We start from the raw sequence: 26,183 nt of genomic DNA on the forward strand, positions 1-26,183 counted from the left end.
TATTTAAGCTATTTCTATTTTCCTCTTATTGTAAAGATAATCTGCTACTCTGTCAGATTTCATTGCCTGATTTGTCTGGTCATCTGCCCTCAAAACATCTTACTATCTGTAAGACGGACATAATGAGAAATAAGAGGATTAAGGTAAGTGAATGCAAGAAACAGTGATGAGCATATAGTAGGTGTTTAGTAAACACCAGATGGCTTGGAATTGAAACCTTTGGAAATTGTGGAGTGTTAATAGCCTTCATGGCACTGTTCCCCGGCTGCAGGCTGCACCTGATGCAGGTGGATTCGGTCCAGCGCTGGATGGAGGACCTGAAGCTCATGACGGAGTGTGAGTGCATGTGTGTCCTGCAGGCAAAGCCCATCAGCCTGGAGGAGGATGCACAGGGCGACCTCATCCTGGCAGGTGGTTCTGGCCCCGGAGACCCCCTGCAGCTGCTGCTCAAGCGGGGCTGGGTCATCAGCACTGAGCTGCGTAGGATCGGGCAGAAGCTGGCCCAGGACCGCTGGGCGCGTGTCCATAGCATGAGCGTGCGACTGACCTGCCACGCCCGCTCCATGGTCAGCGAGTACAGCGCTGTTAGCAGGAGCTCCTCGCAGGAGATGGGCCAGGTGGGTTGCCTGGCATGGGCATGGGTGGGCACTCAGAATGGGGTTGCCTTTTAGAAGAGTGGGTCTGAATTGTATAGAGTCCTAACTCTTCTTGTCTCAGGGACCTCTCTCCACTTCCAATGAAGCAGGGAAGACAGTAAGGACCTTTACTGAGTATCTGCTCTGTTCTAGGAATTGTGCTAGATGTTTTTACATACACATCATTTACCTTGAACAACCTCTGAGGCCAACATAACCACTGAGAGACACCGTGCAGTGGTTAAATACACCCTCTTTAATGCCTGCCTGCTCAAGTGTCAGCTCTGTCTGCTGTGTGACCTTGCCAAGTTACTTAACTTCTCTGTGCCCCAGTTCCATCATCCTAATGAGTATAATAATAGCATTTATTTCATAGATGTGTTGTGAGGGCTGAGTCCTAATTAAATTAAATTAATTAAAAATATTAGCTAGTGTTGTTGTCCTCACTTTATAGATGAGGAAACAGAAACTCAGAAAGCCTAAGTAACTTGCCCAAAGTTATGCAGTGAATGGTATAAGCCGGATTCAACCTAAGGCTGTGTAATTCCAAAGCCCATGGTTTTGAATCTCCTCCAAGTCCAAAGCAAACCACTGAAAATCCCCCTTTATTTCTCTTTCTTCTGGCATCTCTTTGCACCTTAGTGCTCTACCCTTTTCCTTGCTCCACTTTGCAGACAGTAAACTTCTATTCATTCTTTAAAACCCAGCTCAAATGTCCCTTCCTCTCTGAAGCTTCCCAGATCCCCCAGCATAACTAATTGCTCAGTTTTCTTTTTCTGAGCCCCCAAAGCAACTGATGATGATCTCTTTTGCCATCCATATCACACTGTGTTATAGTCTATGTGCCTGTTTTCCAAATTGGCTGATTTGATTCTTCATCTTTCTGCCCCAGAGGGTCCAGCTCAGCAGTTGGTCCTCGACCAGTGCTTACTTAATTGAATAAAATTGATCTATTTTTCTGCAGATTGAAAAGCTGCTAATGGAGAAGTGCTCAGAGCTGTCAGCGGTCACGGAGAGGTAAATCTGGCCTCTGGGTGAATCTAGACAGGGTCTGCCAGCCAGTCCTCAGGCAGGGAAAGGGGGTGGCATCTTCTCCCACAGGGACAGTGGGAGTGGGGAGGCCTGGTGGTGGTCTGGGAGTTTCCTTTTGCTGACTTTTATCAGCAACCTTAAAAGACTCCCTTGGGATTTTCTGCTCGATTTTCAGGCCTGGGAGAATGTAAAAGGCAGAGGAGAGGCCTGGGCATAGGAAGAAAGAGGATTCTTGAGGGTTGGTAACAAGGAAAAAGTTTACCCCAGCTTTGGGAAGCCCCTTGATCTCCAAAGTCAAGACAAGGTGAAAGCAGACACACCTTTACACTCACATACACATTGACAAGGATTTCACAGACATGCACAGATATATAAACATACACTCACACAATCACAGAAATACACTCACAATCTCTTCGTATCTCACATACATAAACACGCATGCGTCTACACTCAGAAACGTACACACACTCAACCTTGTCTGTATGCACACCTGGGTGTGTGTTGACACCCTCCCTCACCCCTTCCAGCCCCCAGGCCCTAGAAGAAAAACCTGGAACTTGACATTCCTAGGACTGCCATGGGGTCTTTGGCCTTCCGTTGTGAAACATTCTCAGGTCATAGGGGTGGATTTGATCTTGATCCTCCTGTGTGAGTGGAAAATCCTCAAAGGCTCCTGTCTGCACGCTTTAGGCAGCTACTTCTTAAAGGGTCACAGGCATTGCCATATACCTTTAGAGTGAGCAAGGCATACCTGGCACACCAGCAACCCTCCTCTATGACTCCCATCCACCATCCCTAGACCCTGGCCGCAATGATGGCAGATTCTCCCAGGGAGAAGCCCAGAGGTATGGATTTGACTGCTTTCTGATGGCCTTTCTTCCTGGCAACATGGACTGTTAGCTCCTATTTCAGGCCAGCACTTCTTTGAACACTAGGAAGCCAGGGGACAAGCCAGCCTTGGAATATTCCATCTCTGACTCCCCAGGAGCTGATGTCATCTTCCCAGGCCACTTGCATCGCCAACAGGCCTGTTGCAGGCCCGGATCTGTCCCCTAAAATGGCTCTGGGCTGAGTGCCTGCCCCTTACAGTGGCCCACCCAGGGTTTCTTTCTCCAGGTGCCTGCAGGTGGAGAACGAGCACATCCTGAAGTCGATGAAGGCCTGTGTGAGTGAGACCCTGAGCACGCTGGGCCAGCACTTTGGCCAGCTGCTGGAGCTGGCCCTGACCCGGGAGGTGCAGGTCAGTGTGGGCTGGGCAGTGGAGGTGGGCAGAGGGACTGGGCCTGGCTCGGGGAAGCTCTAAAGTGGGCTTTCTTGGGGGACATCCTCCTCAGACCACCAAAGTGAACTCCAACACCTGAGAGACAGGACTGTCAGAGCTGAACGGAGCCTTCCTGACCATCTAGCCCAATTCTGCATTTTCAAGATGCGAAAACTAGAGCCCAGAGAGGGCAGATACTGACCTAAGGTCACACAGCAAGGCAGTGGCAGAGCCCAGCGTCGCCCAGTTGCACTTTCAGTGTTGCTACCACCACCTTAAATCTTCTCTGTTGAGTTATTGTTCACAGTGCACACGATAGATCCTTATATTCCTGAAAGACTTAGGGCACCTGCTGGGAACAAGTCAATTCTGGATATCCTGGCAATAGAGAAGAATCTAGAAAGGTCAGCTAGTCTAGCCCCTGCCTCTAGGGAAGGTGGTACTTGATTTCAGAAAGAACGAGGGCTTTGGAACCTGATAGATCTACTTTCCAATTGTGGTTTATCATGGGACCTTGGTCAAATTCCTTAATCCATAGCCTCATTTTCCCCATATATAAAGTGAAGACCTTCCCCAGAAGAGGAGAGGACTAAGCAAACAACGTATGAAAAGTGCTTAGCACATAGTATGGATTAAATACATATTATTTCCTTCTCTTGCCTTTTCCTATTTTTAAAAGCCTCCCAGAAAAGCTGATTCCATATGATTTGCATTAGGAAAGGTATTTGCATGTTATTTATAGTTACAGAAACATTGTGTTACATATTTGCCATTCTTTTCCCACCACCAAATAAGAGCTTTCCACAAATAACAAATCCCTTCCCATATCGGCCTCTCTCCAAACTTGGCCTTTCTACCTATCGCAGAGTTTCCTTTCTCTCTTCCCAATGTGTCTGGCTCGTCTTGTACACAGCACAGGCCCTTCTGACCTGGTTCACTTGCTGGTCAGGGTAGCTGGCCCTGTGCAGCCTCCCCCTCCCAACCCAGAAGGGTCTGCGGAGTTCACTCTCCCTGCCCCGAGAGTCTGGGACAAGGGAAGGGAAGGGCCAGGGCTGGGGCCCTGGAGCTGGCACGAAGAGCAAATGTCGACAGTCACGCGTACCGGCAGGTGGTGGTTCAAGCTAAGGCCAGTGTCCCAAATGGAAGTCTAGAGGGACCCAGTGGAACATGGGGCCGAAGTGGGTGAAGAAATTGAAGGAGTGGTGAGCGAGGGTATTGAAGTTAGCGGTGGGGAGGAGAGGAGCCTGGAGGAGTTGTTGAGCAGGAGCTCAGGTGCCCGCTGATGCTTTTTATGCCATTTTGGTGCCCTCTTGCCTGGCAGCACCAGGTTCACTTAAAAGGGCTTAAAAGAGTTCTGTTGGATTATAAATGGAAGCCAGCTGGGGTTGGAAGTAGTCCTTAGCTCTTTCTACCAGGGGCAAAGGGTAGCTTGTCTTTTTGATGCTCCAGGTCGCCGATTCCTGGGAAAAGCTCCTTGGGCTGTCAGGAGCCTACTTGGGCTTTGTGGACTATGTATCTGATTTCCTGGGGCACTGCGTCCATTCTGCTTTTTCCTCATCCTGACCTTGTTTGGTGTGGAATTCCTGACCCGGTGCTTCTACTTCCCTGGCTAAATCCTGCCCCATTTCCAGTCTGGCCACCTGCCTCATTGATGCTCAGCTTGGGAGCTGTTGGATCAGCTGCTTTTCTCTTAGGATTGAGTCCCCCATTGGTCTCCCTCCCCTGGTGGGGGAAGCAGTGTCTGTCCTCCATTCCTCTGCATATTTGTTAGTTTCTTGACAACCCCCCTTCCCTCCCACATGCCCAGTGGTGTCCTCTAAGCCCTCCTTTGGGCTGAGCTTGCTGTGCTCTTAATATTTCTTGGCTGACCTTTAGCATCCTTTTACATTAGAAAGTTTCCATACAAAACAGTGGTGGCATAAAGAGATACACTGGCTGAAGGCAGGGTAATCTGTTCAGTGTTGTGAGCATGTGTTCCCTAAACAGGTAACTCAAATCCTGTTCCCCAGTATATTAGTAATTATACAAGGATCCTACACTTGTGATATCTTGACATAAATGAAATTAAGCTTATTTTTTTGCATCAGCATTTCTCTTATGATGGGTTATTGTGTGTTGCAAGTCTTCTAAAAGGTCCTCACACATTCATAGTATTTCTTGTCTAACCTATAGTTTCCATAAACAGGGATTTTGCTTTCTTTTCTCCATGAATATATATCTAGTGACTAGAACAGTACCTGGCATACGGCGGGCATCTAATAAAGATTTATTAATGAATGAATGTTAAGCAGTGTGTTCCAAACTTACCTAGTCACAGATATTTTTTATTCTTAAAACACCCATTCATTTATTCTGGGATGCTGGTGTTTCAGGAAATGCAATTTGGGAAATGCCTTTTCTGCACTAGGGAGCCATGTAGGTTTTTGAGCAGAGGAACAGTACTCTTTCCATCCCCCCTCCATGCCCACCACAAAAACACAACGCATGGTGGAATGGTGCTTACAAGAAGGGCAGTGATAACATAGCACTACTCTGCACTGGTCTGCTCCATCCTGGAATGTTAGGTCCAGCTCCAGACCCCAGATGTGTTATTGAGACAGTGACTGTGCTCAGAGGAGCTTCCTAGGAGGACGGGGAAGGGCCGAAGATTAAGGGATGTGGGGAATAGCTGGAGGAGCAGGGATGTTTAAGAATGGAAACTCTGCTACCTCCAAAGGGAAGAAGGACCTTGGGCCAGTGAAGTGAATCTATAGGACATTCCATGGAAAAAGGGGTTGGCAAAGCAATAGGACTGCCCCGCAGTAGAAGGGGCTGCCTTAGGAACTTCCCATCACTGAGGTGGGAAAGTCATGCCTGGGAGGATATCGGCAGTAGATGGAGGTTGGACTGAGTGACTTGCAAAGTTTCTCCCAATCTTGATAGTGTGTAATTCTATGAATGTGAGCCTTGTGGGGTAGTGGATTGAGCATGGCATTTGGAGGCATATCAGGGTTCAAACCCTGAACGTGCTACTTACAGCATCTACAAACTTGGGCAAGTTACTTAATTTCCTCAGTTTCCTCACCTCTACCTTGGGTTGTTGTTAGCAGTAAATAAGACAACACAGGAGTAATTGGCACTTTTCTGATTGCATCAGTGGCTTTATTCACTACAGACCTGAGCTACCTTAAGAGAAGCTGACAACAAGCTTTGCTAAAAAGAGCCTCCTAATCACCTAATTACTAATTATTTATTGAGATAATTTAACTACTTGGTGGGCTTGGAAATTTAAGGCTTAACTGTTAGGAGCCACCAATGGGAAATTCATGAACATTAAGGATTAAACTTTCTCGGATTAAAGGATTAGCCATGTGGGGGGTAAGAGGAAAAAGCTTGATTTAGAAAAGATGATTTACTTGAAGACGACTTCTAGGGGACTCTCTATTGAATAAATCAACTCTCACCTGTACCTCTGAATCCTCGATTCCGCTTCATGTGGATAGACTGTATATGCATTCATCCTTTCATTCCATCAATCAATGTTTACTTTCATTTAAAATATCACCTTTATTCTAATAAAACTGTTTAGGGACTGTATCTCTGGCTGTGTGGCTGAAGTGAACTTGTTAAAACTTCATCTCACCCCTAAACTTCCCCTTCCTGTCCCAGACAGAGCTGGTCAACCTCAGGCCTCACCTGAGGCACAAGCACCTATCCGGTGACAGAGGTCAGACCAGAGGGACACATCCTAAGAGGAAAGAGGCAGCCGCTAAGCTAAACATACTCAGTTCCTTCTTCCAAACTCACTAACTCATCCTTGCCCTCTCGGCAAGGTGACATGGAAGGGTGGGGACTGAGGCCAGCAGAGGTGGTGTGGCTGAAATCTCTCCCTGGTGGAACAGAAGGAGTGGGGACCAAGTATTACCCCTCAGTGTTCACAGTTCTTGTCCTATTATCTTATTGGCCCCAACTATCTGTCTGTGGTCAGGCAGGAGTGTGGCTGGGCCCTTTGGAGGAGGAGGTCACCTGCCTGTGAGGCAGACTTTTCACACCTTCAGGAAGCCAACCCCCCAAATAACAAACTCTACTCCTTTGTGGATCCTTCTGGAATCCCAGTGGGCTAATTAGACTTTGCTCCCAGAAGGCTTGGAAATGACTTAAAATATTACATTCATTAAATTGACTCTAAGGAGATTTTGTAACTAAAGCTCAAAATTTGCTTTCCTGTTCTTTTTCTCATTCTCAGATTTTGCTCAGCTATGTTGTCCAGTATAGGTAATCAGAGGCTGCAATGGGATTAAACAGTAAGATAAAGATAATCCAAACATACTTGTCAGGATGAGACATATAAAGATGTTCAAATTTTTTAAATGGTCTTCTATCTCATTTTAAAGTTCCCTGGGAGAAAATAAAGTGAAAGAAAGAAAGAAAAAAAAAAAAACAGCCAAATCTGAATCCTTCTACTCTTAGGAATAATTCAAAGCCCTCAATTCTTAGGTTAATAGAATTCTCTTTAATTTTCTTATTCTCCTCTTAGCCAGGAGGGTCTCATCCCAGTGTGTGTGTGTGGTGGAGTCATGTTTCTTTGGGCAGCTACAGCCCAGGCTGTCTCTCCAGCAATGGGAGGGATTTTTTCAGGGCTTTTCAATTTGTACTGGTCTTTCCCCACGATACTTGAAAGGGTCCAAAGAGTTAGTACCTTGGATACACAATATTATCACAGCACTACTGCTACACTCACAGAGAGTTAAAACAGGCCAATCTTCAATCCTTAGGGCAGGAATTCCAGTCAACATGTCTTCCTAAGACTCTGTCTTTAGGGTTGCTGAAGACCTTAACAGATACTCATCTGCAACTGAGAGAAAGAGGGTGGGTGACAGATACTGTCTTGGTTGCATCTGCAACAGGATGTCAGTTTATTTCAGTTGTCCACGGTCCACAAGGATTTGTGAACATACATTCACGGGGGGAAAGCATCCACCACAGGTTCATTGTGGTACGATGGTTACCATATATGGGAGAAAAATGTCTCCTTTTTCATAGAAGGGCACGTGATACGTTTATCTTCTTCCTGCAAAGTCAGGCATTTGTAATTCCTTCACAAGGACTTGTTTGATTTGCACTCTTTGCCATCCAGCGTTTTCAACATTTCTTAATTTCAAGAGTCCCTCCAAACTTTGCATTTCTGCCACCCCAGGCTACACTGATTTCGGCAGCTTGAAGTGACTCGGGCCAGTGGTCTACTGCTTCAGATGCATTGCATTCTCTGGGTTCCCAAAGATTTCCTAGGAGAAATGCAAGCACGTATACTTTTAAGGAAATCAATTTCCAGATCTTCAGTTTTCATTTGTTTTCTTTCCTAGAAACAATCCTCCTAATAATACACAGTTTTTACTAGCCCTTCTATTCTTTTCCAAAAGAAAGGCATATTCCTCACCCATCCCAAATCTCATAGTGCATTGCCCCTTTTTGCAAAAACCTTGGAGTGCAAATGGGGAGATAAAACAAAAAAGAAGCCTACATTCATGAACCATAAACCTTTAGGCCTCCATGTATTTCCATGTTTTTAATATTTCTGTTGAGAAAAGCATTAGAAGTTGTGTATTTTGTCCAGTGTGCAGATTTTCTGAATCTAGAAATGTGGTAGAATGGTAGTGTGTGTGTGTTTGTGTGTGTGTGTGTATGTGTGTATTGGAGGGTTGGTTGTGAAAGTTTCCAATTTATCTTATCCCTTCTATTTCCATTTATTCTCAAATCGTGCATACCTCTTGAGGGACATTCACCTTAGACAAAGCAAAGAGAGCACAGGTAGGACAAATCAAACACTCAAAATGGCTTTTGGGGAGCACTTTTTTTTTTTTTTTTTTGCGGTACGCGGGCCTCTCACTGTTGTGGCCTCTCCCGCTGCGGGGCACAGGCTCCGAACGCACAGGCTCAGCGGCCATGGCTCACGGGCCCAGCCGCTCCGCGGCATGTGGGATCTTCCCAGACCGGGGCACGAACCCATGTTCCCTGCATCGGCAGGCGGACTCTCAACCACTGCGCCACCAGGGAAGCCCTGGGGGGCACTTTTTAAACGCAAGCAATTCCTTTCAGCTGTATCTTATGCTCAACTCTAAGTGATGTCTAAAGGTTAATGATAATGATTCTTTTAAATGTAACGAATATTTTTGAGAAAGACCACATTTTTCAAGATATACTGGGTAAAATTCACAGATACAAGTTTTGCATGATTTTTCTTTTCAGATTTGATGCACATTATTTAAGGCAGCAGTTAAAGACTATTTTGTCAAAACATTTTATGAAATATTTACACTAATTTCTACTTTCTGTTAGCAAAAGATATAGTTAATTGCTGGCAGCTGGACTAATTAGATTTAAGTATAAATACTTTTCTCCTTTAAATACGTAGAGAAGTTCGATCATAAGAGCTGCAAAAGGACTTCCCTGGTGGCGCAGTGGTTAAGAATCCACCTGTCAATGTAGGGGACATGGGTTCGATCACTGGTCCGGGAAGATCCCACATGCCGTGGAGCAACTAAGCCCATGCGCCACAACTACTGAGCCTGTGTGCCACAACTACTGAAGCCTGCATGCCTAGAGCCTGTGTTCCAAATAAGAGAAGCCACTGCAATGAGAAGCCCGCGCACCGCAGTGAAGAGTAGCCCCCACTCGCCGCAGCTAGAGAAAGCCTGCGCACAGCAACGAAGACCCAACGCAGCCAAACATAAATAAATAAATAAACTAATTAATTTAAAAAAATGGTCCACATCAAAAAAAAAATACCTCAAAAAAAAAAGAGCTACAAAAAACAGTCGAATGATTTCAGATATTTTTATTCTCAGACCTTATTTAATTATTTCCTGAAATAAACACCAAAGTTCAATACATATACACATCTATTTACTGAAGGAATGCAGTGACTTTTATCATATTTCCAGATTTATAATTACTTTACAATGTTAGCTATATATTACTTTGCCTTATGAAAAGTTTAATAAATTGTTTTATCTTGGCTTTAGAATATACACAAGTAAATCAAATTTTATTTTAAGTCTATATTATTTTAATATTGACTGTTTTTAGCATTTCTCCTTACAGAATGATTTCCAAAATTATTTGTCAGCATTTTTTAGCAATTCTTGGAATACATATTAAAATTTTTTAAATTAAAAATGAAGTCAGGTCTATATTGAGAAAAAGCTAAGTTGATTGGCTGATTGGCTTGGCTTAAAGAAGTCTTTGCCAATTAGGTTATAGGGTGGGTATTTTCCATAAATTAAATAAGCAAAAGCTGTAGCTTCAAGTTTTTTATTTGAAACACACAAAAATATTTTATTAAAATTGTATTGTTAATGAAATTAATAATATTTTGATTTTCTTAATCCTTTCTGAATAATTTGGATAATCCAAGGTGCTCTAAGTGAAAGAGTAGTGGGTATAATTAAGAGTTACTTAATATGTCTTGGTAAAGTACTTCTGGAATTCTTCCCAGAAATTGAGACAAGTGAATGAATGACTCTAATGATTGGGTGACAAATGTTTTGCAAGTCAAATGGTTTCCAGTTCTTTGCTTCTACCAATTTATAGGTGTTATCAGCTGGATGATCATTAAAAATAGTGTTTGATGATAAATCACTATATGATTACATAGCTCAGAATGTGCTCAAAGGGTGAGCAACTTGGCTATACATACTCTTCCCATTCCTCTCTTCACGGGATTTATGGGAACAAGATTTTTCAGGATTTACATCTAAAAATATAGCATTAAGCCAATATTCAATCATGGATAAATGAATTAGAAAACCTACAAAGCCTCATTCATCTCATTAGGAGATATAGTTATGATAAAATTTTAATTTTTATGATTTATAATTATTTATCAAAATTTATCATCTATGTTGTATTGACCAATTGTACTGATGATAATTGTAATACTAATTCAAGCAAGGAGAGATTATTTTTAAACACTTAGAGCCTTATAGTCACAGGAATTAAAAGAAAATTTCAATGATAAGCATGATTAAGTGTGATCAGTAATATACTTTGAAACTTAAATGTATTACATTAAGATAAAATTCTGAGGGAGAATGGGGATGGGAATGTAAGTTTAAAGATGAAAAGAAAAGATGCAAAATGTTCAAATGTTAAAGAGATTGTTCATGTAATTTTAAATGGATGATGATGGTATCAAGTTGTTTTGGTATTTAGATTTCATGGGATACATCTAAAAGAGTGATGTAATCATTTTATTTTAGTCAATATTTATAGTCTGCTGGAAATTACATCCTTTCCAACTTTGTTCTTTAAACTTATGATGCAAAATTTTACCTGTCAAATTAAAAATGTGAAAGGGGTCATATATTTTAAAAAATTCTTTTAGGGTTAAATGAGAAAAAAATTGACATAGGATACACAGGCACTCTAGTTCTATAATATGGCTGCTGTCTCTGCCTCTCGCTGAGGATTGCTTAGGCCTCTCACTGCTGTGACCTCTCGCGTTGCGGAGCACGGGCTCCGGACGCGCAGGCCCAGCGGCCATGGCTCACGGGCCCAGCCACTCCGCGGCATGTGGGATCTTCGCGGACCGGGGCACGAACCCGTGTCCCCTGCATCGGCAGGCGGACTCTCAACCACTGCGCCATCAGGGAAGCCCCAGGGTTTTCTTGTTATGCTCCTGAAGTCTGTTGCCTTATGCACCTACTGAGAACCCGTCCCTCTGCCACGTGCTTCTCAGAACACCCTCTTCCCATACCTTTTGACTATTTCAGTCTTGAATAACATTTTTCTGCTATATCTTTTTTTTTTTTCCAGTAATGAATTATGTCTGCAGTTTTCTCTCTCCCTATTAATCTCCCACTCCCTTCAGGGAGACTCAGCTGAGTTTCTCACCTTTTGCCCTGCTTCTCACGTGGGTCTCTTTTCTTATCTAACTCATAGAATGAGCACTATTTACTCATCTGAGCAGCATTCGCACTTTGACTCCTCTTTCCTTTCTGACACATTCTTTTGTTTTCCAAAAGTAATCTTTTAGATTTTAGGATTTCCCTTATTGGGAGAAATAAAATCAGTTAAGGTCTGGATCTGCCCTAAACCTTTAGTTCTAAGTGACCTTATCCATTTTTGCCTCTCTAAATTGGATATTCCCACCCAGGAGATATTTTCCCATCAGACCAGTAGCTAATCCAAGCCTGGATTCAGTTATTATTTTGTCTGTCTCCTCTTTATTATGTCTAGTCTTTCTGAGCCTTTCTCCAAGTCCTAATTCATGCATTTCTCCAAAACGTTCTCCTGGGACACAGGCGATACTATATCCTTATGTTAAAACCTTTTCACTTGAAATTTATCTAGTAATCCTTTGACTATTTCATGCTGATCTCTATAATTTTGTCCTGTATCTAGAACTCTATTAACACAACAGACAACTCTAACAACAATTTTTAATATTATATCTCACAATGTTAAGGGTAGAGAATTTCAGTAGGGCTTGGCTGAGTAATTCTTCTGCTTCCTATGGTATCAGCAGAGGTCACTTGGAGGTATTCATCTGGCAGATGGTTTAGAGAGTCTTAGAAAGCTTCATCACATGTACGGTGCTTTGAACGGGATGGCTGGAAAGCTGGTCTCAGTTGAGAGTAATTGATCAGGGGTCCTACACACGGCACACGGCATCTCCAGCATGACAGTCTCAGAGTTATCAAACTTCTTATCTGGTAGCTTAGGACTCTGAAAAGAATGTTCCAAGAAGCCTGAGTGGCAGCTTCAAGGTTTCTTATGACCTAGCCTTGGAAGTCCTGAAACGTTACTTCTACCGAGTGCTGGCTTCTGTTCATCAAGGAAGTCACTGAGGCCAGCCCAGATTCAAAAGGGGGGGAGTTAGAACCCACCACTCTGTGGGAGGAGTAGCGAAGAATCTGTGGCCATCTTTAATCAACCCATGTATATGTAATCCCTTTGCATGGCTGGGCTGCCCTAACTATATCTAACTATGGAGTCTCTATCTGAAGCTTTAGAAAGAGGCTTCACAGTATTTTCTTGCCTCCTTCTGAGGAACTTATTCCAGGCTGATGTTTGAGAGTTTACCCCTGCTGATAAATTTCACTGGGCTGCAGTCACTCTTTCTGATGGAGAAACAAAAATATATCCCCCTTTTCAAATTCTTTATTTAGAGTAGTTAGATTGTGTGCATCTCCTTAACCACCACCCCACCCCCCTTTTCTTTTTAAATCCCTTTCTCCTCTTCTTCAAGATCCTATATTTTTTTGTTTCGTATCTGCCTGGTCTGTCATAAAAAAATTCTGTCATTCAGTTTAATCGGTCTATCTTCCTTCATTTTGTTTCCATTCTTTCACCAGTCTTCTCATGATAGAGGGTGAAGCATATTTTTGAAAATTCACCAATTCCTCCTCGATTACCTGAAAAAACTTGATTTTAGAAACTGTGTTCATTTGAAACTAATACCAAGATAGGATTTGATAAGAAACATCTATGAAGGATAGAGGGAAGGAAGCAGGAGAAGGCAGTGGAAAACCATGTTGCAGGGCTGATAACTGAGAGAGAAAAGGGGGATGAAGACTTGAGTAGGAAGAGATGGAATTTTCAAGCCAAAGTCACCTGTGAGAGGAGGCCCCTGCCTGCAGTCATGGACTCACAGCAGTGCCCCTGCTGTGCTAAGTCACAGCTGGGAGTAGCTCAGGGGAAGTATGGCCTCGGTAGGAACATGGTGGTGGATCTAGGTGGGGCTTTCTAGGTCAGCTCTGCCCCCTGCAGCAGAAGCTCTGGCTGCCACAGGGCAGAACATAGTAGATGCTAATGGAAGCCCGGGTGGCGAACTGTGCTCCAGTTTGGTGAGAGCTGCTCATGAGGCTGGATTTCCTCCTTGTTTTGAGACTTCCATCTCCACTAGCCCCTGGGAGGTCCTGCCGGCACTGAGGGACATGGATTCACTGACTTTGGTAAATAGGGAGTCAGATTCACAGGGGTTAAGGTCTAACTCCACCACGTACTATATGTGTAACCTTGGGCAGATTTCTGTGTCTGTTTTCTCAACTCGGAAGGAAATCTTGAACAAACTTTTGAGAGCCCTTCTAGCTCTGACGCCTTCCAGCTCTGACGCATTGTGATACTTAGAGCCTTGATGATTTCCGTGGAGCCTTTGATCTCTTCTCTTTCCAAATTTATCCTTGTGAAAAGGATGTTTACAACTTTTCATTGTCAGAGAGCTGACTCACTGAGACAAATCTGAAGTGTAATTATGGTATATGTGAGTATAGACGTTAACAAGAAATTATCCTCAGACATAAATGGTCTAATAGCAGAAAATGATTGCAAAAGACAGTGGGTTTGAATAGTTTAACATAATGCTAATTTGCTTCAAGTACAAACACTAATCAGGAACATTAGGTAATTATCATTTAGGTACAGGACCCCAGGATATGAAATCTGCATTTTCATGTTAGCACTGATATCACTTATATAACTGCTTACAGCAAAGATAGGGAATGATTCTAAGTACATTCATTATACAGATTTGCAGTGACAAATCTTGGTTATTAATTTTACCTTTTGTTAAATATCTTACAAGCGGCATCTATCCAATCTTAGGAAATAATTTTTATATTTAATGTAGTTTGATTAATTACACACAATCTTAGACTGCTATATGTAGAAGATTGGCATATTGCTATGTGTGAAGAATTCTGAGTTTGAATAAAAAAGAAAAATGGAAGAGCTATTTACCTGGAGACTCAAACCCCTTTAATTTAAATCATTTTACAAATGGGGAAACTGAGGCCTAGGGAGTTTATCTCAATTGCCCAAGATCTCAAGATAAAAACTGTTAAGAATTTTATTTTGCTTCCATGTGCCAGATACCTTTAGAAGTTCTTTATATATATTAGCAACTTTAAAAGATGGGTACAACAACCATAAGAGATAGACACTGTTAGTTCTGCCGTCTTACAGATGAGGAAACTAAGGTGTAGAAAGGCTGAGTTACTTGCTCTAGGGAGCTTAGAAGTGGCAGAGCCAGAATTTGAACCCAGGCAGTTTAGCTCTGGAGTCCATACTTTTAACCATATACATACTTGCTCATCAATATAGTGTGCTAAAAAAGGCAGGCTGGCACTGGAACTGAGATCTCCTAGTTTCCTTGTGTCTTTTCCATAACACCAGTATGAATCTGAAACAAATCCATTTTCATATTTTAAAATAAACACGGCAACTGAAATTGCACAAGTGGCTTCCCAGAGGTCCTACTGTCTCGCACGAGGCCCCCAAAGGCAAGTCTCCCCAGTCTCCATCTCCACAACCTCCCAGGAGAAACTCAAGCAATGAACATTAATTAGCAGGTAGGAGCCATCTATAATTGATGAATCACAACCTTCAAAACAAATGGCTGATTATGAAGTGGTTTCAAGTTCCGTGCAATCAGCTAAACTCTTCTAGGGATGATCTTCATATCCCATTTGTTGATGAATTTTCCACTTGCTCTTCTTCCTGAGCCTCCCGGGGTGCTGTGCTTGGCCATTCCTGGCCCTCTTACCACCAGCCTGAGAGCCTTCAGCTGTAGTTAGTGGCATTCCTCACTGAGCTACCCAGTCTTTGACAGGATTCCAGGTTGCTGTGTTGGCCTGGCTGTCCACCTAAGGCAAATGTCCTCTGAACAGGAAGCTACTACAGAGTAGAATGTTTCTCTCGACTCATCTCCTGAACCCCTCACCCAGCTGGACTTTGCCATTAGCTAACGGCCATCCAAAATGAGCAAATTCTTTGGTCATATCTGTAGCAACTCACTGGGTTTTCAACTTGATGGTTTGTTTATTTCACCGATGGTTTCTGTTCTCATCAGGAGCCAGTAGAATAGCAAAAAGGTGCTTGCTGAGCCCATCAGTGATGAGAGTTGATTTTCTGATTGACTAGAGTGGGGCGCATTGGTTGTCCATGCCCCAGGGGTATGAAATTATCCCATATTTCTGAAATGTAGCCCAGACCTCATCCTGACTCATGTCTTGCCCTAAGTTAGAACCTCGTCACCCTCATCATGGGGTAGTGGAGATGGGGCAGGATTACAGATTTCAGGGCACTCTTGGGTATTCCATTAAGGAAGGTGAGCAGAAGGTAGATGAGTGAGTAACCATCAGACTTTGCTCTCTTTTCTTAGGCACTGGTGAGAAAAATCGATGCCTCGGACAATATCTACACCACAGAATCCACCACAGGGAACCTGTTCAGCCTGACCCAAGAGGGGGCTCCCTTGTGCCGCATCATAGCGAAGGTGAGCTTCATGGATGGGGGCCAAGGTGATGGGCCTGGGGAGAGTGTGAGGAAGCTAGTTTGGTGGGGACAGCTGGCTTAGGAAGCCTGTCCTGGCTCTAGCATTTGCTTGTTATGTAACCTTGGAAGAGTTACCTCCCCTCTCTGGGCCTTGGTGTCTCCATCTTTAATAGTGGCTAACTCCTCTGATTTCATTTCCCACTTGAGACAAGAAGATGGTGCCCCTGGAGCCTCTATCATCTTTCTTCACGAGGTGTCTGTTATAAATATCAACACTTCTCCCTCATCTTCACATATCCCACCAAACCCAAACCAAACGTACCTTCCAACTTAGGTTCTTGGCTGAATCTTAAAAATGCCTGCTGTCACTGCACTACGACATGAAGGAAAGACAAAATTGAGGGCGGTGGTTTTCATTAATTACATGGGAGTTGTAATTCATTAACTTCATGGTCAATTTGCCCCTGCACTCATTCTAAGTGTTGGATCCAGACACTTAGAACAAATATAGGCAATTGGTAGCTCCCTAGGGGGCTTGCTAAGGCCTTCTGTTTTATTTTTGCCTCTTTTTTTTTTTTTTTTAAACTTGAGAAATGACATTACCATTGGGGATAGAATAATGATCTAACTGGAATCAAAGTTATATCCTTCAATAGACTTAAGATGTCAGTCACAAGAAGATGCTCCAGCTCTGTGGTTCCCAGGCCTAACCCTGCATCACAATCCCTCAGGGAGTTTTTGGAAAACACAACATAAATGGTTTGTCGCCCTCCAAGATTTACCGAGGTCCTGGGGTAAGACCTGGGAATCCACATTTTAATAAGCTCTACAGGGGATTCTGAGGCATGGCCACTCTCAGAATCACTGATCTAAGCTTTTAAGGAAATCTGGAACAGGAGGGTAAATGCTTGTCAACTCTGGTCAAGGGAGAAGTAAATTGTATGCAACAGCAATAGCTAACGTTTAAGGGTGCTCTCCACTGTGCTTAATGCCTTGCAAACGGTATTTCTTCTAAATCATAAAACCATCCAAACAAGTAGATATCGTGTTTTTCCCATCTATAGTTGAGGAAGTGGTTTGAGAGGCTGACTCAAGGTCACACAACTGATAAAGAGTAGAGTCAGAATTAGAACCCAAGTCTCTTTAATTCAGAGTTCATGATCCTAAAGCCCACAGCGGTGACTTCTGGTTCGATCCTTGGCCCTTCAGCTTCTTGGGCCAAAGTGTGACTCAAAAGTTCTCAACCCTGTAGGCATATCAGCATCACTAGGGAGCTTTAAAAATCTCCACTAGTGGGCTTCCCTGGTGATGCAGTGGTTGAGAGTCCGCCTGCCGATGCAGGGGACACGGGTTCGTGCCCTGGTCCGGGAAGATGTCACATGCCGTGGAGCGGCTGGGTCCGGGGGCCATGGCCGCTGAGCCTGCGTGTCCGGGGCCTGGTCTCCGCAACGGGAGGCGCCACAACAGTGAGGGGCCTGGGTACCGCAAAAAAAAAAAAAAAAAAAAAAAAAAAAAAAAAAAAAAAAAAAAAAAAAAAAAAAAAAATCTCCACTAGTAAGTTGCCAAGGTGAATTTGAACCTGGCTGTTTGACAGCAAAGGCTATGCTCTTGTTTGCTGTCCTGAACTGCCTCTCAGCAGCCCGGCTCCCTCCTCTTCCTCCTGTCTGCCTTCTCCTCATCCCCATCCTCCCTTGCCCTCTTCCCCTCTCCACAACCTTTATTATCTACTGCATCCTCTCTATATGTCAAACACTGCACTAAGCTTTCCCTTCATCATCTCATCTGATCCTCCTGATAATCTAATGATGTGTTATAATTATAATTCCCATTTTTAAGAATAGGGAACAGAGGCTGAGAGAGAACTTCATGCACATTAAATGCAGATGGGATTTTAACTAGATCTGCTGACTCCAGAATTTGAACATCAACCTTCTTCTGTCTCCAGTCCTTGGGGGAGAGTAGACGGAGGGTTGATGCAGAGAGATGATTCCATGATGACTCCCATCTTCCCAGCCTGGAAAATGGAGAGACTAGGTCCTCCAGCAAAATCGATGTTTGGGTTTCCAGTCCTGACAGTGACAAAGGGGCTGGGAGTTCCTGGTATGCCCTGCACAGCATCCTCACCTCCGATGTTCAGGAAATATGCCCAATATGGTGACAGATGTGGGGCAGCTTCCCCCAGTGGCCTTCCTCATTCACCTCCTTGGAGCCCGGTGTGGTCTGTCCTTGGGTCCTTCATCCATCTGAGCTACCCCCATGAGATGATTTGGGCAACCTGTCTGAGGTCTATCCTCTCATCCCCTTGGGTTCCTCTGATGGCCAAGAAATAAACCCAGTCCTCCCTATGACAGTGGTGGCAAATAATCCCGTTCCTTCCTGAGTGCAGAGCACTGAAAACTCCCCTGTGCATTGTTGAAATTACCCCCTCCTCGCCAGTCCAGCTCCTCTATTATCCTCCTCCCACCACTAGCCTACACACCCCTCAAGTGGCCTCCTCCAGCTTTATGACAGCTTACCCTGAGCCTGTCTGAATAATGCATACCATTATACAGCTGGGCTCCGAGCCCAGAGCTTTCTATAAAATTAAACAAGCTCCAGCCGGCAGTGCGATTCCACAAGCTCAGGCAGCCCCTGATCCCACTCTAAGCTGAGTGCTTCTTTTCGGTCCTCGATGGGGGCTTCACATTCCATCTTACTTTCTATCTCCTCTCCCTCCCACATATTCCAGCCCTTGGGAGACCTTTCATGAGGGTATGAGACACCCTTCTAACCAGGATGCCTTCTGTGACCTGATCCCAACCTGGCTGTCCAGGTCCACCCTCACTGGGTGCTCGGCCCTTTCACAACATTAACTCACTGCTCCTTCAACAGCTGAGTCACGTAGCTGTCACGACCCCATTGTTAACCAAAGGTTGCCAGCGGCAGAGCCAGGATTTGAACCAGAATCCCCTCAGTCCGGGTTCAGGATTCCCCCTTCTTCTCCTAGTAGCTAAAAATGCTAAGAAGACCATTTTTCACAGGCTTGGGAAAGGATGTAATGAGAATGCAGTGCAAATGGATGCAGAGGCTTAAATATAGTTATGCTAGACTTGGCGTCTCCTGAGCCAAAGGAAGGCTGCCACGCTGATCCTGGCTCTCTGCCTCCCATTCTTTTGCGTCATTTCTTCATTGTCTGCTCCAGACGTAAATATCTATCTATCTATCATTGTACATATATAAATAAGATTTGTACTATATATGATTAAATACACACACATATAACCATGCATACATATATAAACATATAAACATATATATATATTTACATCTGGTGGGAGGTCATTAATAGCCAACAAGGCTGGCCAGGGAGACTTTAGGACTCCTGTTCTTTCTTCTTACTTTAAAGAGTAATTTGATCTTATGTCAGTGACTCTCTGGGTAAGGTCTTTATGTGCAACCCTTATGTCCCAGGAACCGTGGGAAAGTAGGCAGGCAGGGATAAAAGACTGTGGAGCAAGAATTCAGAGGGGTAAGTGTCTTGTCCCCATACCAGAGCATATTTTTTTATCAGAATAATGATGTGCATTTAAAATCACATCATTTTAAGTGACCCTTTGACCCTTCTATAACCGTCCCCCTTCAGATTATGTCAGGAGTTCCTACTCTGTGCTCTTTTAACCCTGCAACCCCTCCCCATTTCAATGCACAGCTACCCAGATTTCTTCCTGCTCTTAACGTTTTCTGCCAGACAAGGGGCTCAGCACGGGCAGGGGCTGAGGCAGTGCCCAGCAGAGGGTCTGGCATATCATAAACCGTTAATATTTCTGTGCTGCTTGAACAAATTTACCAGTCCTTTCCCACCAAATAAACTACCCTAAAAGGAAGGAGGAATATAATAAAATGTCAGAAATTCTGAACTCCCCCAGAATTGGATACTTTCATCTTGGTCCCTGCAGTGGTGAGCAGCCAAACCCTTAGACTGCAAAGGGCCCCGGGGCTTATCATTGTGGGGTGCGGGGAAGGGGAGATCTGGGGTGACATTTCAGTGAGGCTGTGCTGGGCCGTAGTGGTCATTGCTGCTGCTTCTGGTTACTCATACGTGATCCTTTCAGTCATTCACTGCTGCGTCCCTGGGGACACAGAACAGTGCCTGTTTCGTGCATAGTACATTTTTTGTTGTGAGAGTTCTGAAAAGTCTGACTGGGGATGGTAATTTTGCTGAACCCACCTCCTTCTTCCTGTAACGTCTTTCTCAGTTTGGGGAACCGAGGGCAGTGGGCATAGATAGAGCCAGGAGTGGCGCGGTTAAAGGCAAGTGCCCCTCAGGACCAAGTTCAGACCACTTATTCATGCATTCTTTCCTGCTGCCACTCCTAGGCACCCCTCCAGCCCTCAGGGAAGGGGAGAGGGAGGAAACAGGGCAAAGCCAGATGTGGGATAGCCAGCTTCCCCTGCTTTGGACGTGGATGTCCACGGTGGGGTTGCCACCAGTTTGGTGGACGTGTGGTGAGTCGCCTTTGTGATCTGTTGGTCTCTCTCACTTTGTTCCGGGAGCCAAGGTGGCTTCAGTGATTTTTCTACAGAATAAATATGTCCAGTTAGGATGAGCGCCTCACTCCCAGACTCTTCTCAGAAATCCTCTCAGACTTCTCCTGGGAGGTCACCACGAGGTCTCATAAAGGAAGAGTACAGGTTCACGTTCAAGAGCTCAGCTGATCAATCCTAAAGGTTTTTTTCTTTTTTCCTTTTACAAATTGGAGTGAAGGAGTGAAAAGAAGACCAGTGTGGATTTGGGGTGATTATTTCACCCATCTGGACTTGAGTTTTTCCCACCCCCCAAATGGAAATAAATTATAGTATTGAGGTAAATAAAGCTCCCTTTTCTGTGCCTGCCACGGTGGTGGGAGCATCCGAGAAGGAACAGGTGGTCACCGGCATAGTGAGAACCAGCACGGGGCATCTAGCTTTCAGTTCCCTCCATCTGCCTCAGACTTGTTTCTAGAACCTGTTTCTGACAACTCTAGGCTTATCCCATGGCGGCTGCTGAGGGGTGTTGCCAGGAGTCTGGGAGCGGTGTTACCTGGGGTTGAGCCTGGCCCCAGCACGTGTGCCTGCCCTGGCCCCTCGCCTCCAGTTTAGATTACCAAGAGTGACATTATTTCTGAAGGTGGCATTTCACTGTAACACATGTGGGAGCTTGGGAGTGTGTGTGTGTGTGTGTGTGTGTGTGTGTGTGTGTGTGTGTAGAAACCAGAGGGGAGGAGACATTCTCTTTTACTACTGCCTTCCTGGGTTCTCTGGCTGGGGCCTGTAAATGGGGCTGACAAAAGCCAGATTAACAAAAGAAAAATAAAAAACAGGTTTATTAGCACTTGCATTGTACTGACGCGTGGGAACGGTCAGAGATGAGTAACTCAAAGGGTTGGTGAGAACTTGGGCTAACGCAGCATCTTAGCAAAGGGACAGCACATTTTTAGAGAAGTGGTAAGACAAAGGAAGAGAACCTTGACTCTCTAGGGGTGGCAAATTGTGGGAAGACACATAGATGGGAAACTAATAGTAGATAAAGACTGAAGTCTGCTATGTGGATTCCTCTGGTACCAAATCCAGGCCGATAAGGGTCTAATATTGTCTCCAGCGATTAACTCTTGTTCTTCCTAGTAGAGAGGGGAGGGGGTATAATCTTTTGAAATTTATATCCTGCGCTTAGTCAAATAGGGAGAGGACAGAGATCGTTTTGTATCTGCTTCTTCTTAATTGCCTTCAGCTCAAAATAATCTTTACACTAAAGCAGCATATTTTGGGGTGGCTATTCTGCCTCCCTACAGACCCCAAAACACACCTGCTGAGTGAGGGGTATCAGTAATTCTTGAGTCAGCCCCTGAAGAGGTCACACGGTGAGTTCATGTGACATTTTCTTTTTCTTGGCAGGAGGGTGGGGTCGTGGCGCTCTTCAAGGTCTGCCGGCAGGACAGTTTCCGGTGCTTGTACCCCCAGGCGCTCCGCACGCTGGCCTCCATCTGCTGCGTGGAGGAGGGTGTCCACCAGCTGGAGAAGGTAAGGGTGCAGCTGGCTGGCTGGGCGGGGCCTGAGGTCCCTAAGCGGGTGGGTGAATGGGGAGAGCAACCTCCTGGTGGACGTCTGGCAAGAGCAAGTTCCCTGAGTCCCTCCTATTCCCAGGCATCATTCATGTGGGGCTGCTGGGATCTTGACTGTGGTTGATGAAGACATGAAGGGGGCCGAGACTGAGGAGCTCAGCGGGAAAGGCAGGGTCCAGAGAGACACTCAGGACTTCCTGGGTGGAGTGGCCAACAGAGCCTGGGTGGCGGGGCAGGGTGGGAGGTGGGGGGGAACACAGCAGGAGACAGGCAAGTCAGGTGGGGAGGGGTGTTGAGGTTAAGGGCGGTTGGTCCTTCTCTCGTGGCAGGACCCCAGCAGAAGGAAGAGGCTCCAGCTCCTCCGGGGACAGGATAGGCATGAGCAGGGTGGGCATGGGTGCCTGGGCAAGCAGGTGGGCTCCACCCAAAGAGGGCTTGGGTAAGGGAAAGGGAAACTGGAGTCCAAGCACATAATGGGTCAACATCACTGGGGGTGGCCAGGATTGGAGGAAAGGTGGTGGCTTGACAGTCTCAGGTGCCTAGCTCCAGGCCAACCTAGGGCAACGTGACCGATTCCAGCTACCACCTCCCAATTACCCCAGGTTGTAGGGCTGCGGCTGCTTCAACACTTCTGCCTGAGTGGGTCTGAGCCTGCAGCTGGGTCCTCAGGGATGTTAGCAGGAGGGTTGGGAGGCTAGTGCTGACACTTGAGGATTTCTCAACCACATTTCAAGGAAAGATGCTGAATTTTTTTAATGGAAGAGAGATAGAAAGGCCTGGTGACAATTGTGGTGCCTGCAGGGTGAGGGGTAGGTACCTTGAGTCTGTTCTCGTGACTGGTCTAAATGGGGATGGGACAGCAAACTTCTCCCCTTCCTCTGCATCCATTTCCCACAGTCTGGTCCTGGCTGCCCAGAAAACCTCCACCCTCCCCTCAGTTTCTTTACCTTGGTCTGGACTCCTAGACAGATGGTCATCTTACGTTCTACCCTGTCTCTTTCTAAATCTGCTCAGGTTATGGGACAGAGTCCCAGGATCACAGGCTCTGAGGTGCTTTTAGCTGAGGATGGAGGGTGCATGGGAAATCTGCTCAGTTTACAGATGAGAAGGCTATGGCTCAGAATGGGGAAGTAATTTGTCTGAGGTCACACAGCAAAGTGGTGAAGGAGCTACTGCCAGCCCTCTGGACAGAGTGCCCCCTTCCCATGGGGTCAGAAGCCTTTGTATGTGTGTGCTTGCTTAGGTGGTAAAAGGGAGGAGAGAGGCAGTGGCGAGACAGACAGACTCCATGAATAAATGCATCGAGCATTTCCAGCTTCATGTACTGAATAATCCTCTCTTCTCCCATAAAATCTTCTTCCTTAGACAGTGGGAAATGGCCATATGCGTTCGTTTCTCATCTTCTTTCATGCTGGTTGGCAGGAAGAAGGGGAGGAAAAGGCAGAAGGGACTAGAATCACCAGTTCTCCAAAAGCAGTACATTTCTTGGCTTTAGAGAGTTTGCAGAGCAGCAGGAAAACCTCAATCCAGGGAAGAAAGACAGCAGGACTTTTTTTGCTCAGAGTGAAAACCTGTGCAGCTGGGAAGGCTGTGGAGGCAATTTCTTCCGCGGGGCTCCAACGCCAGAGGGCGCCAATGCGTCTTTCCCAGGCCAGATGGGCCACCGGCCTGGGAGCCAGCCCCTACCCACCGAGCAAGAGGACGGGGTGGGGGGGACACTCAGCGCCTGAGGGCTTACTAAGCGCCCCGTGCTGAGCTAGCCCCTTACACGCATTCCCTCCATTAACCCACCAGAGCCTCGTGAGGTGAGCACGATTCATATCTTCACCTTGAAGACGGGGAATTGAGTCTCAGCCAGTGTAAGTGACTCACCTAAAATCACAGAGTAAGGTTTGGAGCCAGGATTTGGACCCCGTCTGCTTGTCTAATGCCCAGTCGACCTCACTGACTCACTGGTTTAATGGATACTCTCAGACTGCCAAAAAAAATCCCTGCCGCTAAACCCGGACCACCTTGCTGTTTCTGGCCAAAGTCCTAATTCTCCCGCCCCCAACTCGCAAAGGAGAAGGTCACAGTCTCTGGGCTTTCCCCTCCTCCAGGTCAGATTACTTTCCATACACAGATACTTCTGAAATAACTCTGTGCCCGGCAGAGAGCAGGAGGGAGTCTTGTCAGAAAGGAGCCCCCGTGTGGTCGGAAACAGCTACTACAGCTCTGCAGTCACAGAGCTTGCCAAGTGTCTTCACAGGCAGCCTGATTCCATTTGATATCTGCCTTGAGTGTACAAGCATCCCCATTATACAGACGAAGAAACCGAGGCCCAGAGATGTGAAGTGACGTAACAGACAAAATCCCTGGTCCTCTTAGAGCTTACGTTTTAGCTCAGGGGGTGGCAAGTTACAGCCTGTGGGCCGAAGTCATCCTGCTGTCTTGTTTTTGGCACGTACAGCCCACGAGTTAAGAAATTTTTTTTCATTTTTAAATGGCTGTAAAAATATCAGAAGAACATTTTGTGTCACATGAAAATTATGTGAAATTCAAAGTTTTGATCCATAAAGTTTTAATGGATCACTGCCAGGCTCCTTTGTTTAGGTGTTCTCTATGTCTGCTTTTTCTCTACGACAGCATAATTAGATAATTGCAAGAGACCATGAGGTCCACAAAGTCAAAAACATTTACTGTCTGGTCTTCTACAGAGAATGTTTATCGACCCCTATTCTATCAGGTAATAAGGACATCATGACAATGACTAAAAGGATAATAACATTTATCGAATACTTGCTTTGGACAAGCACTTTGTTAAACCCCATCTTTCATGGTGTCACTTAATCATTAATCCATTGGTGCTGTTATCATCCATGTGGTTTGTAGAAGGAAGGGAGACTCAGAGAAGTGAAGCAACTTGCTCAAGCACACACAGCTAATAGACGGCCTGGCGATCATTTAATCCCAGCTCTGCTGAGCCAGAGTCAGCCTGGGCTGTGAACCATTATGCCAACCCAGGACTCAACTCCAATACGTGAGGCTAAGGTCCATGCTCTTTTCCTCCACATCATGTTGCTTCCAAAGCTGTGAGATGTTCTAGAGATACCCAGGAGGGCCTGGATCACCTGTCCCTCCCCCAGGTCCTGCCCACATGGGCTCTGTGATCCGGCTGCTGAGCGCTGGCCTCGGATGCTCTGGTGAGGTCAGCCGTTGTCCACGTTTAGGACGGAAGGTGAAGAAATCCGGGGACAGGCTGATTTTACAGAAGCCACAGCACGACAGGCAAGGCAGAGGCGAGGTGGGAAGCAGGTGCCCTGGGGCTTTCGCCTGTTGCCCACTCCCCCGGCACAGTTCATGCCCTCTTTAGATAATGTCAAAGTCCCAGCCTCCCCCTGATTTACTGGCCTAGCCTCCTCCCTGAGGCTCCCGTAATTAATTGGCAGAAAGAAATGTGCTGGATTTGGTTAAAATCCATTTCTGTCATGTGGCTACCCACCACCACTTCCCTCCAACCTTAAAGTGGTTCATTAAATCACCCACAGACCCCTGCAGAGTATGAGTCTAGTCAGGTCACCAGACAGCCCATCTGTCCTTGGCCCTGCTGTGTGATGCCCGAGCTCTGTTGGGCTTGGAGCATTCGAGTGGCCATAGATTCACCCAGTCACCTGTTTCTTCTTTCTCTGTCATCCAGTCGTTCACTTACTTTCAACTCACTCGTTTCCTTGCCTGCTCACTCAGTCCCTCCCCATCTTATCACGCTACTAATTCATTCCGTCATCACACATTTGTTGTGAAGCAGCCCAGCTCCGGGAAAACTGTGGCCTTTGAGAGTCAGGCTCTTCTGGATGGGAATCCAGACTTTCCCACCTACGAACTTGGACACGTTTCCCTGGGCAAGTTACTTAACTTCTCAGAGGTGTGGTTTCTTCATCAATC

At 45.5% G+C, this 26,183-nt stretch overlaps 1 protein-coding gene across 1 annotated transcript in view; it reads left to right on the forward strand.

Moving 5' to 3' along the window:
• INSC (INSC spindle orientation adaptor protein) overlaps window positions 1-26,183 on the forward strand; it is a 125,300-nt gene that overhangs the window by 60,451 nt on the left and 38,666 nt on the right. The window contains exons 3-7 of the mRNA XM_024731593.1: window positions 272-617; window positions 1,600-1,652; window positions 2,787-2,910; window positions 16,073-16,186; window positions 22,096-22,221. Coding sequence (XP_024587361.1) covers window positions 272-617; window positions 1,600-1,652; window positions 2,787-2,910; window positions 16,073-16,186; window positions 22,096-22,221 — 763 coding nt within the window. The remainder of the gene's footprint in view (window positions 1-271; window positions 618-1,599; window positions 1,653-2,786; window positions 2,911-16,072; window positions 16,187-22,095; window positions 22,222-26,183) is intronic.

This window comes from Neophocaena asiaeorientalis, unplaced genomic scaffold (assembly GCF_003031525.2).
Source record: "Neophocaena asiaeorientalis asiaeorientalis breed wild unplaced genomic scaffold, Neophocaena_asiaeorientalis_V1.1 scaffold571, whole genome shotgun sequence".
Lineage (NCBI taxonomy): Eukaryota > Metazoa > Chordata > Mammalia > Artiodactyla > Phocoenidae > Neophocaena > Neophocaena asiaeorientalis.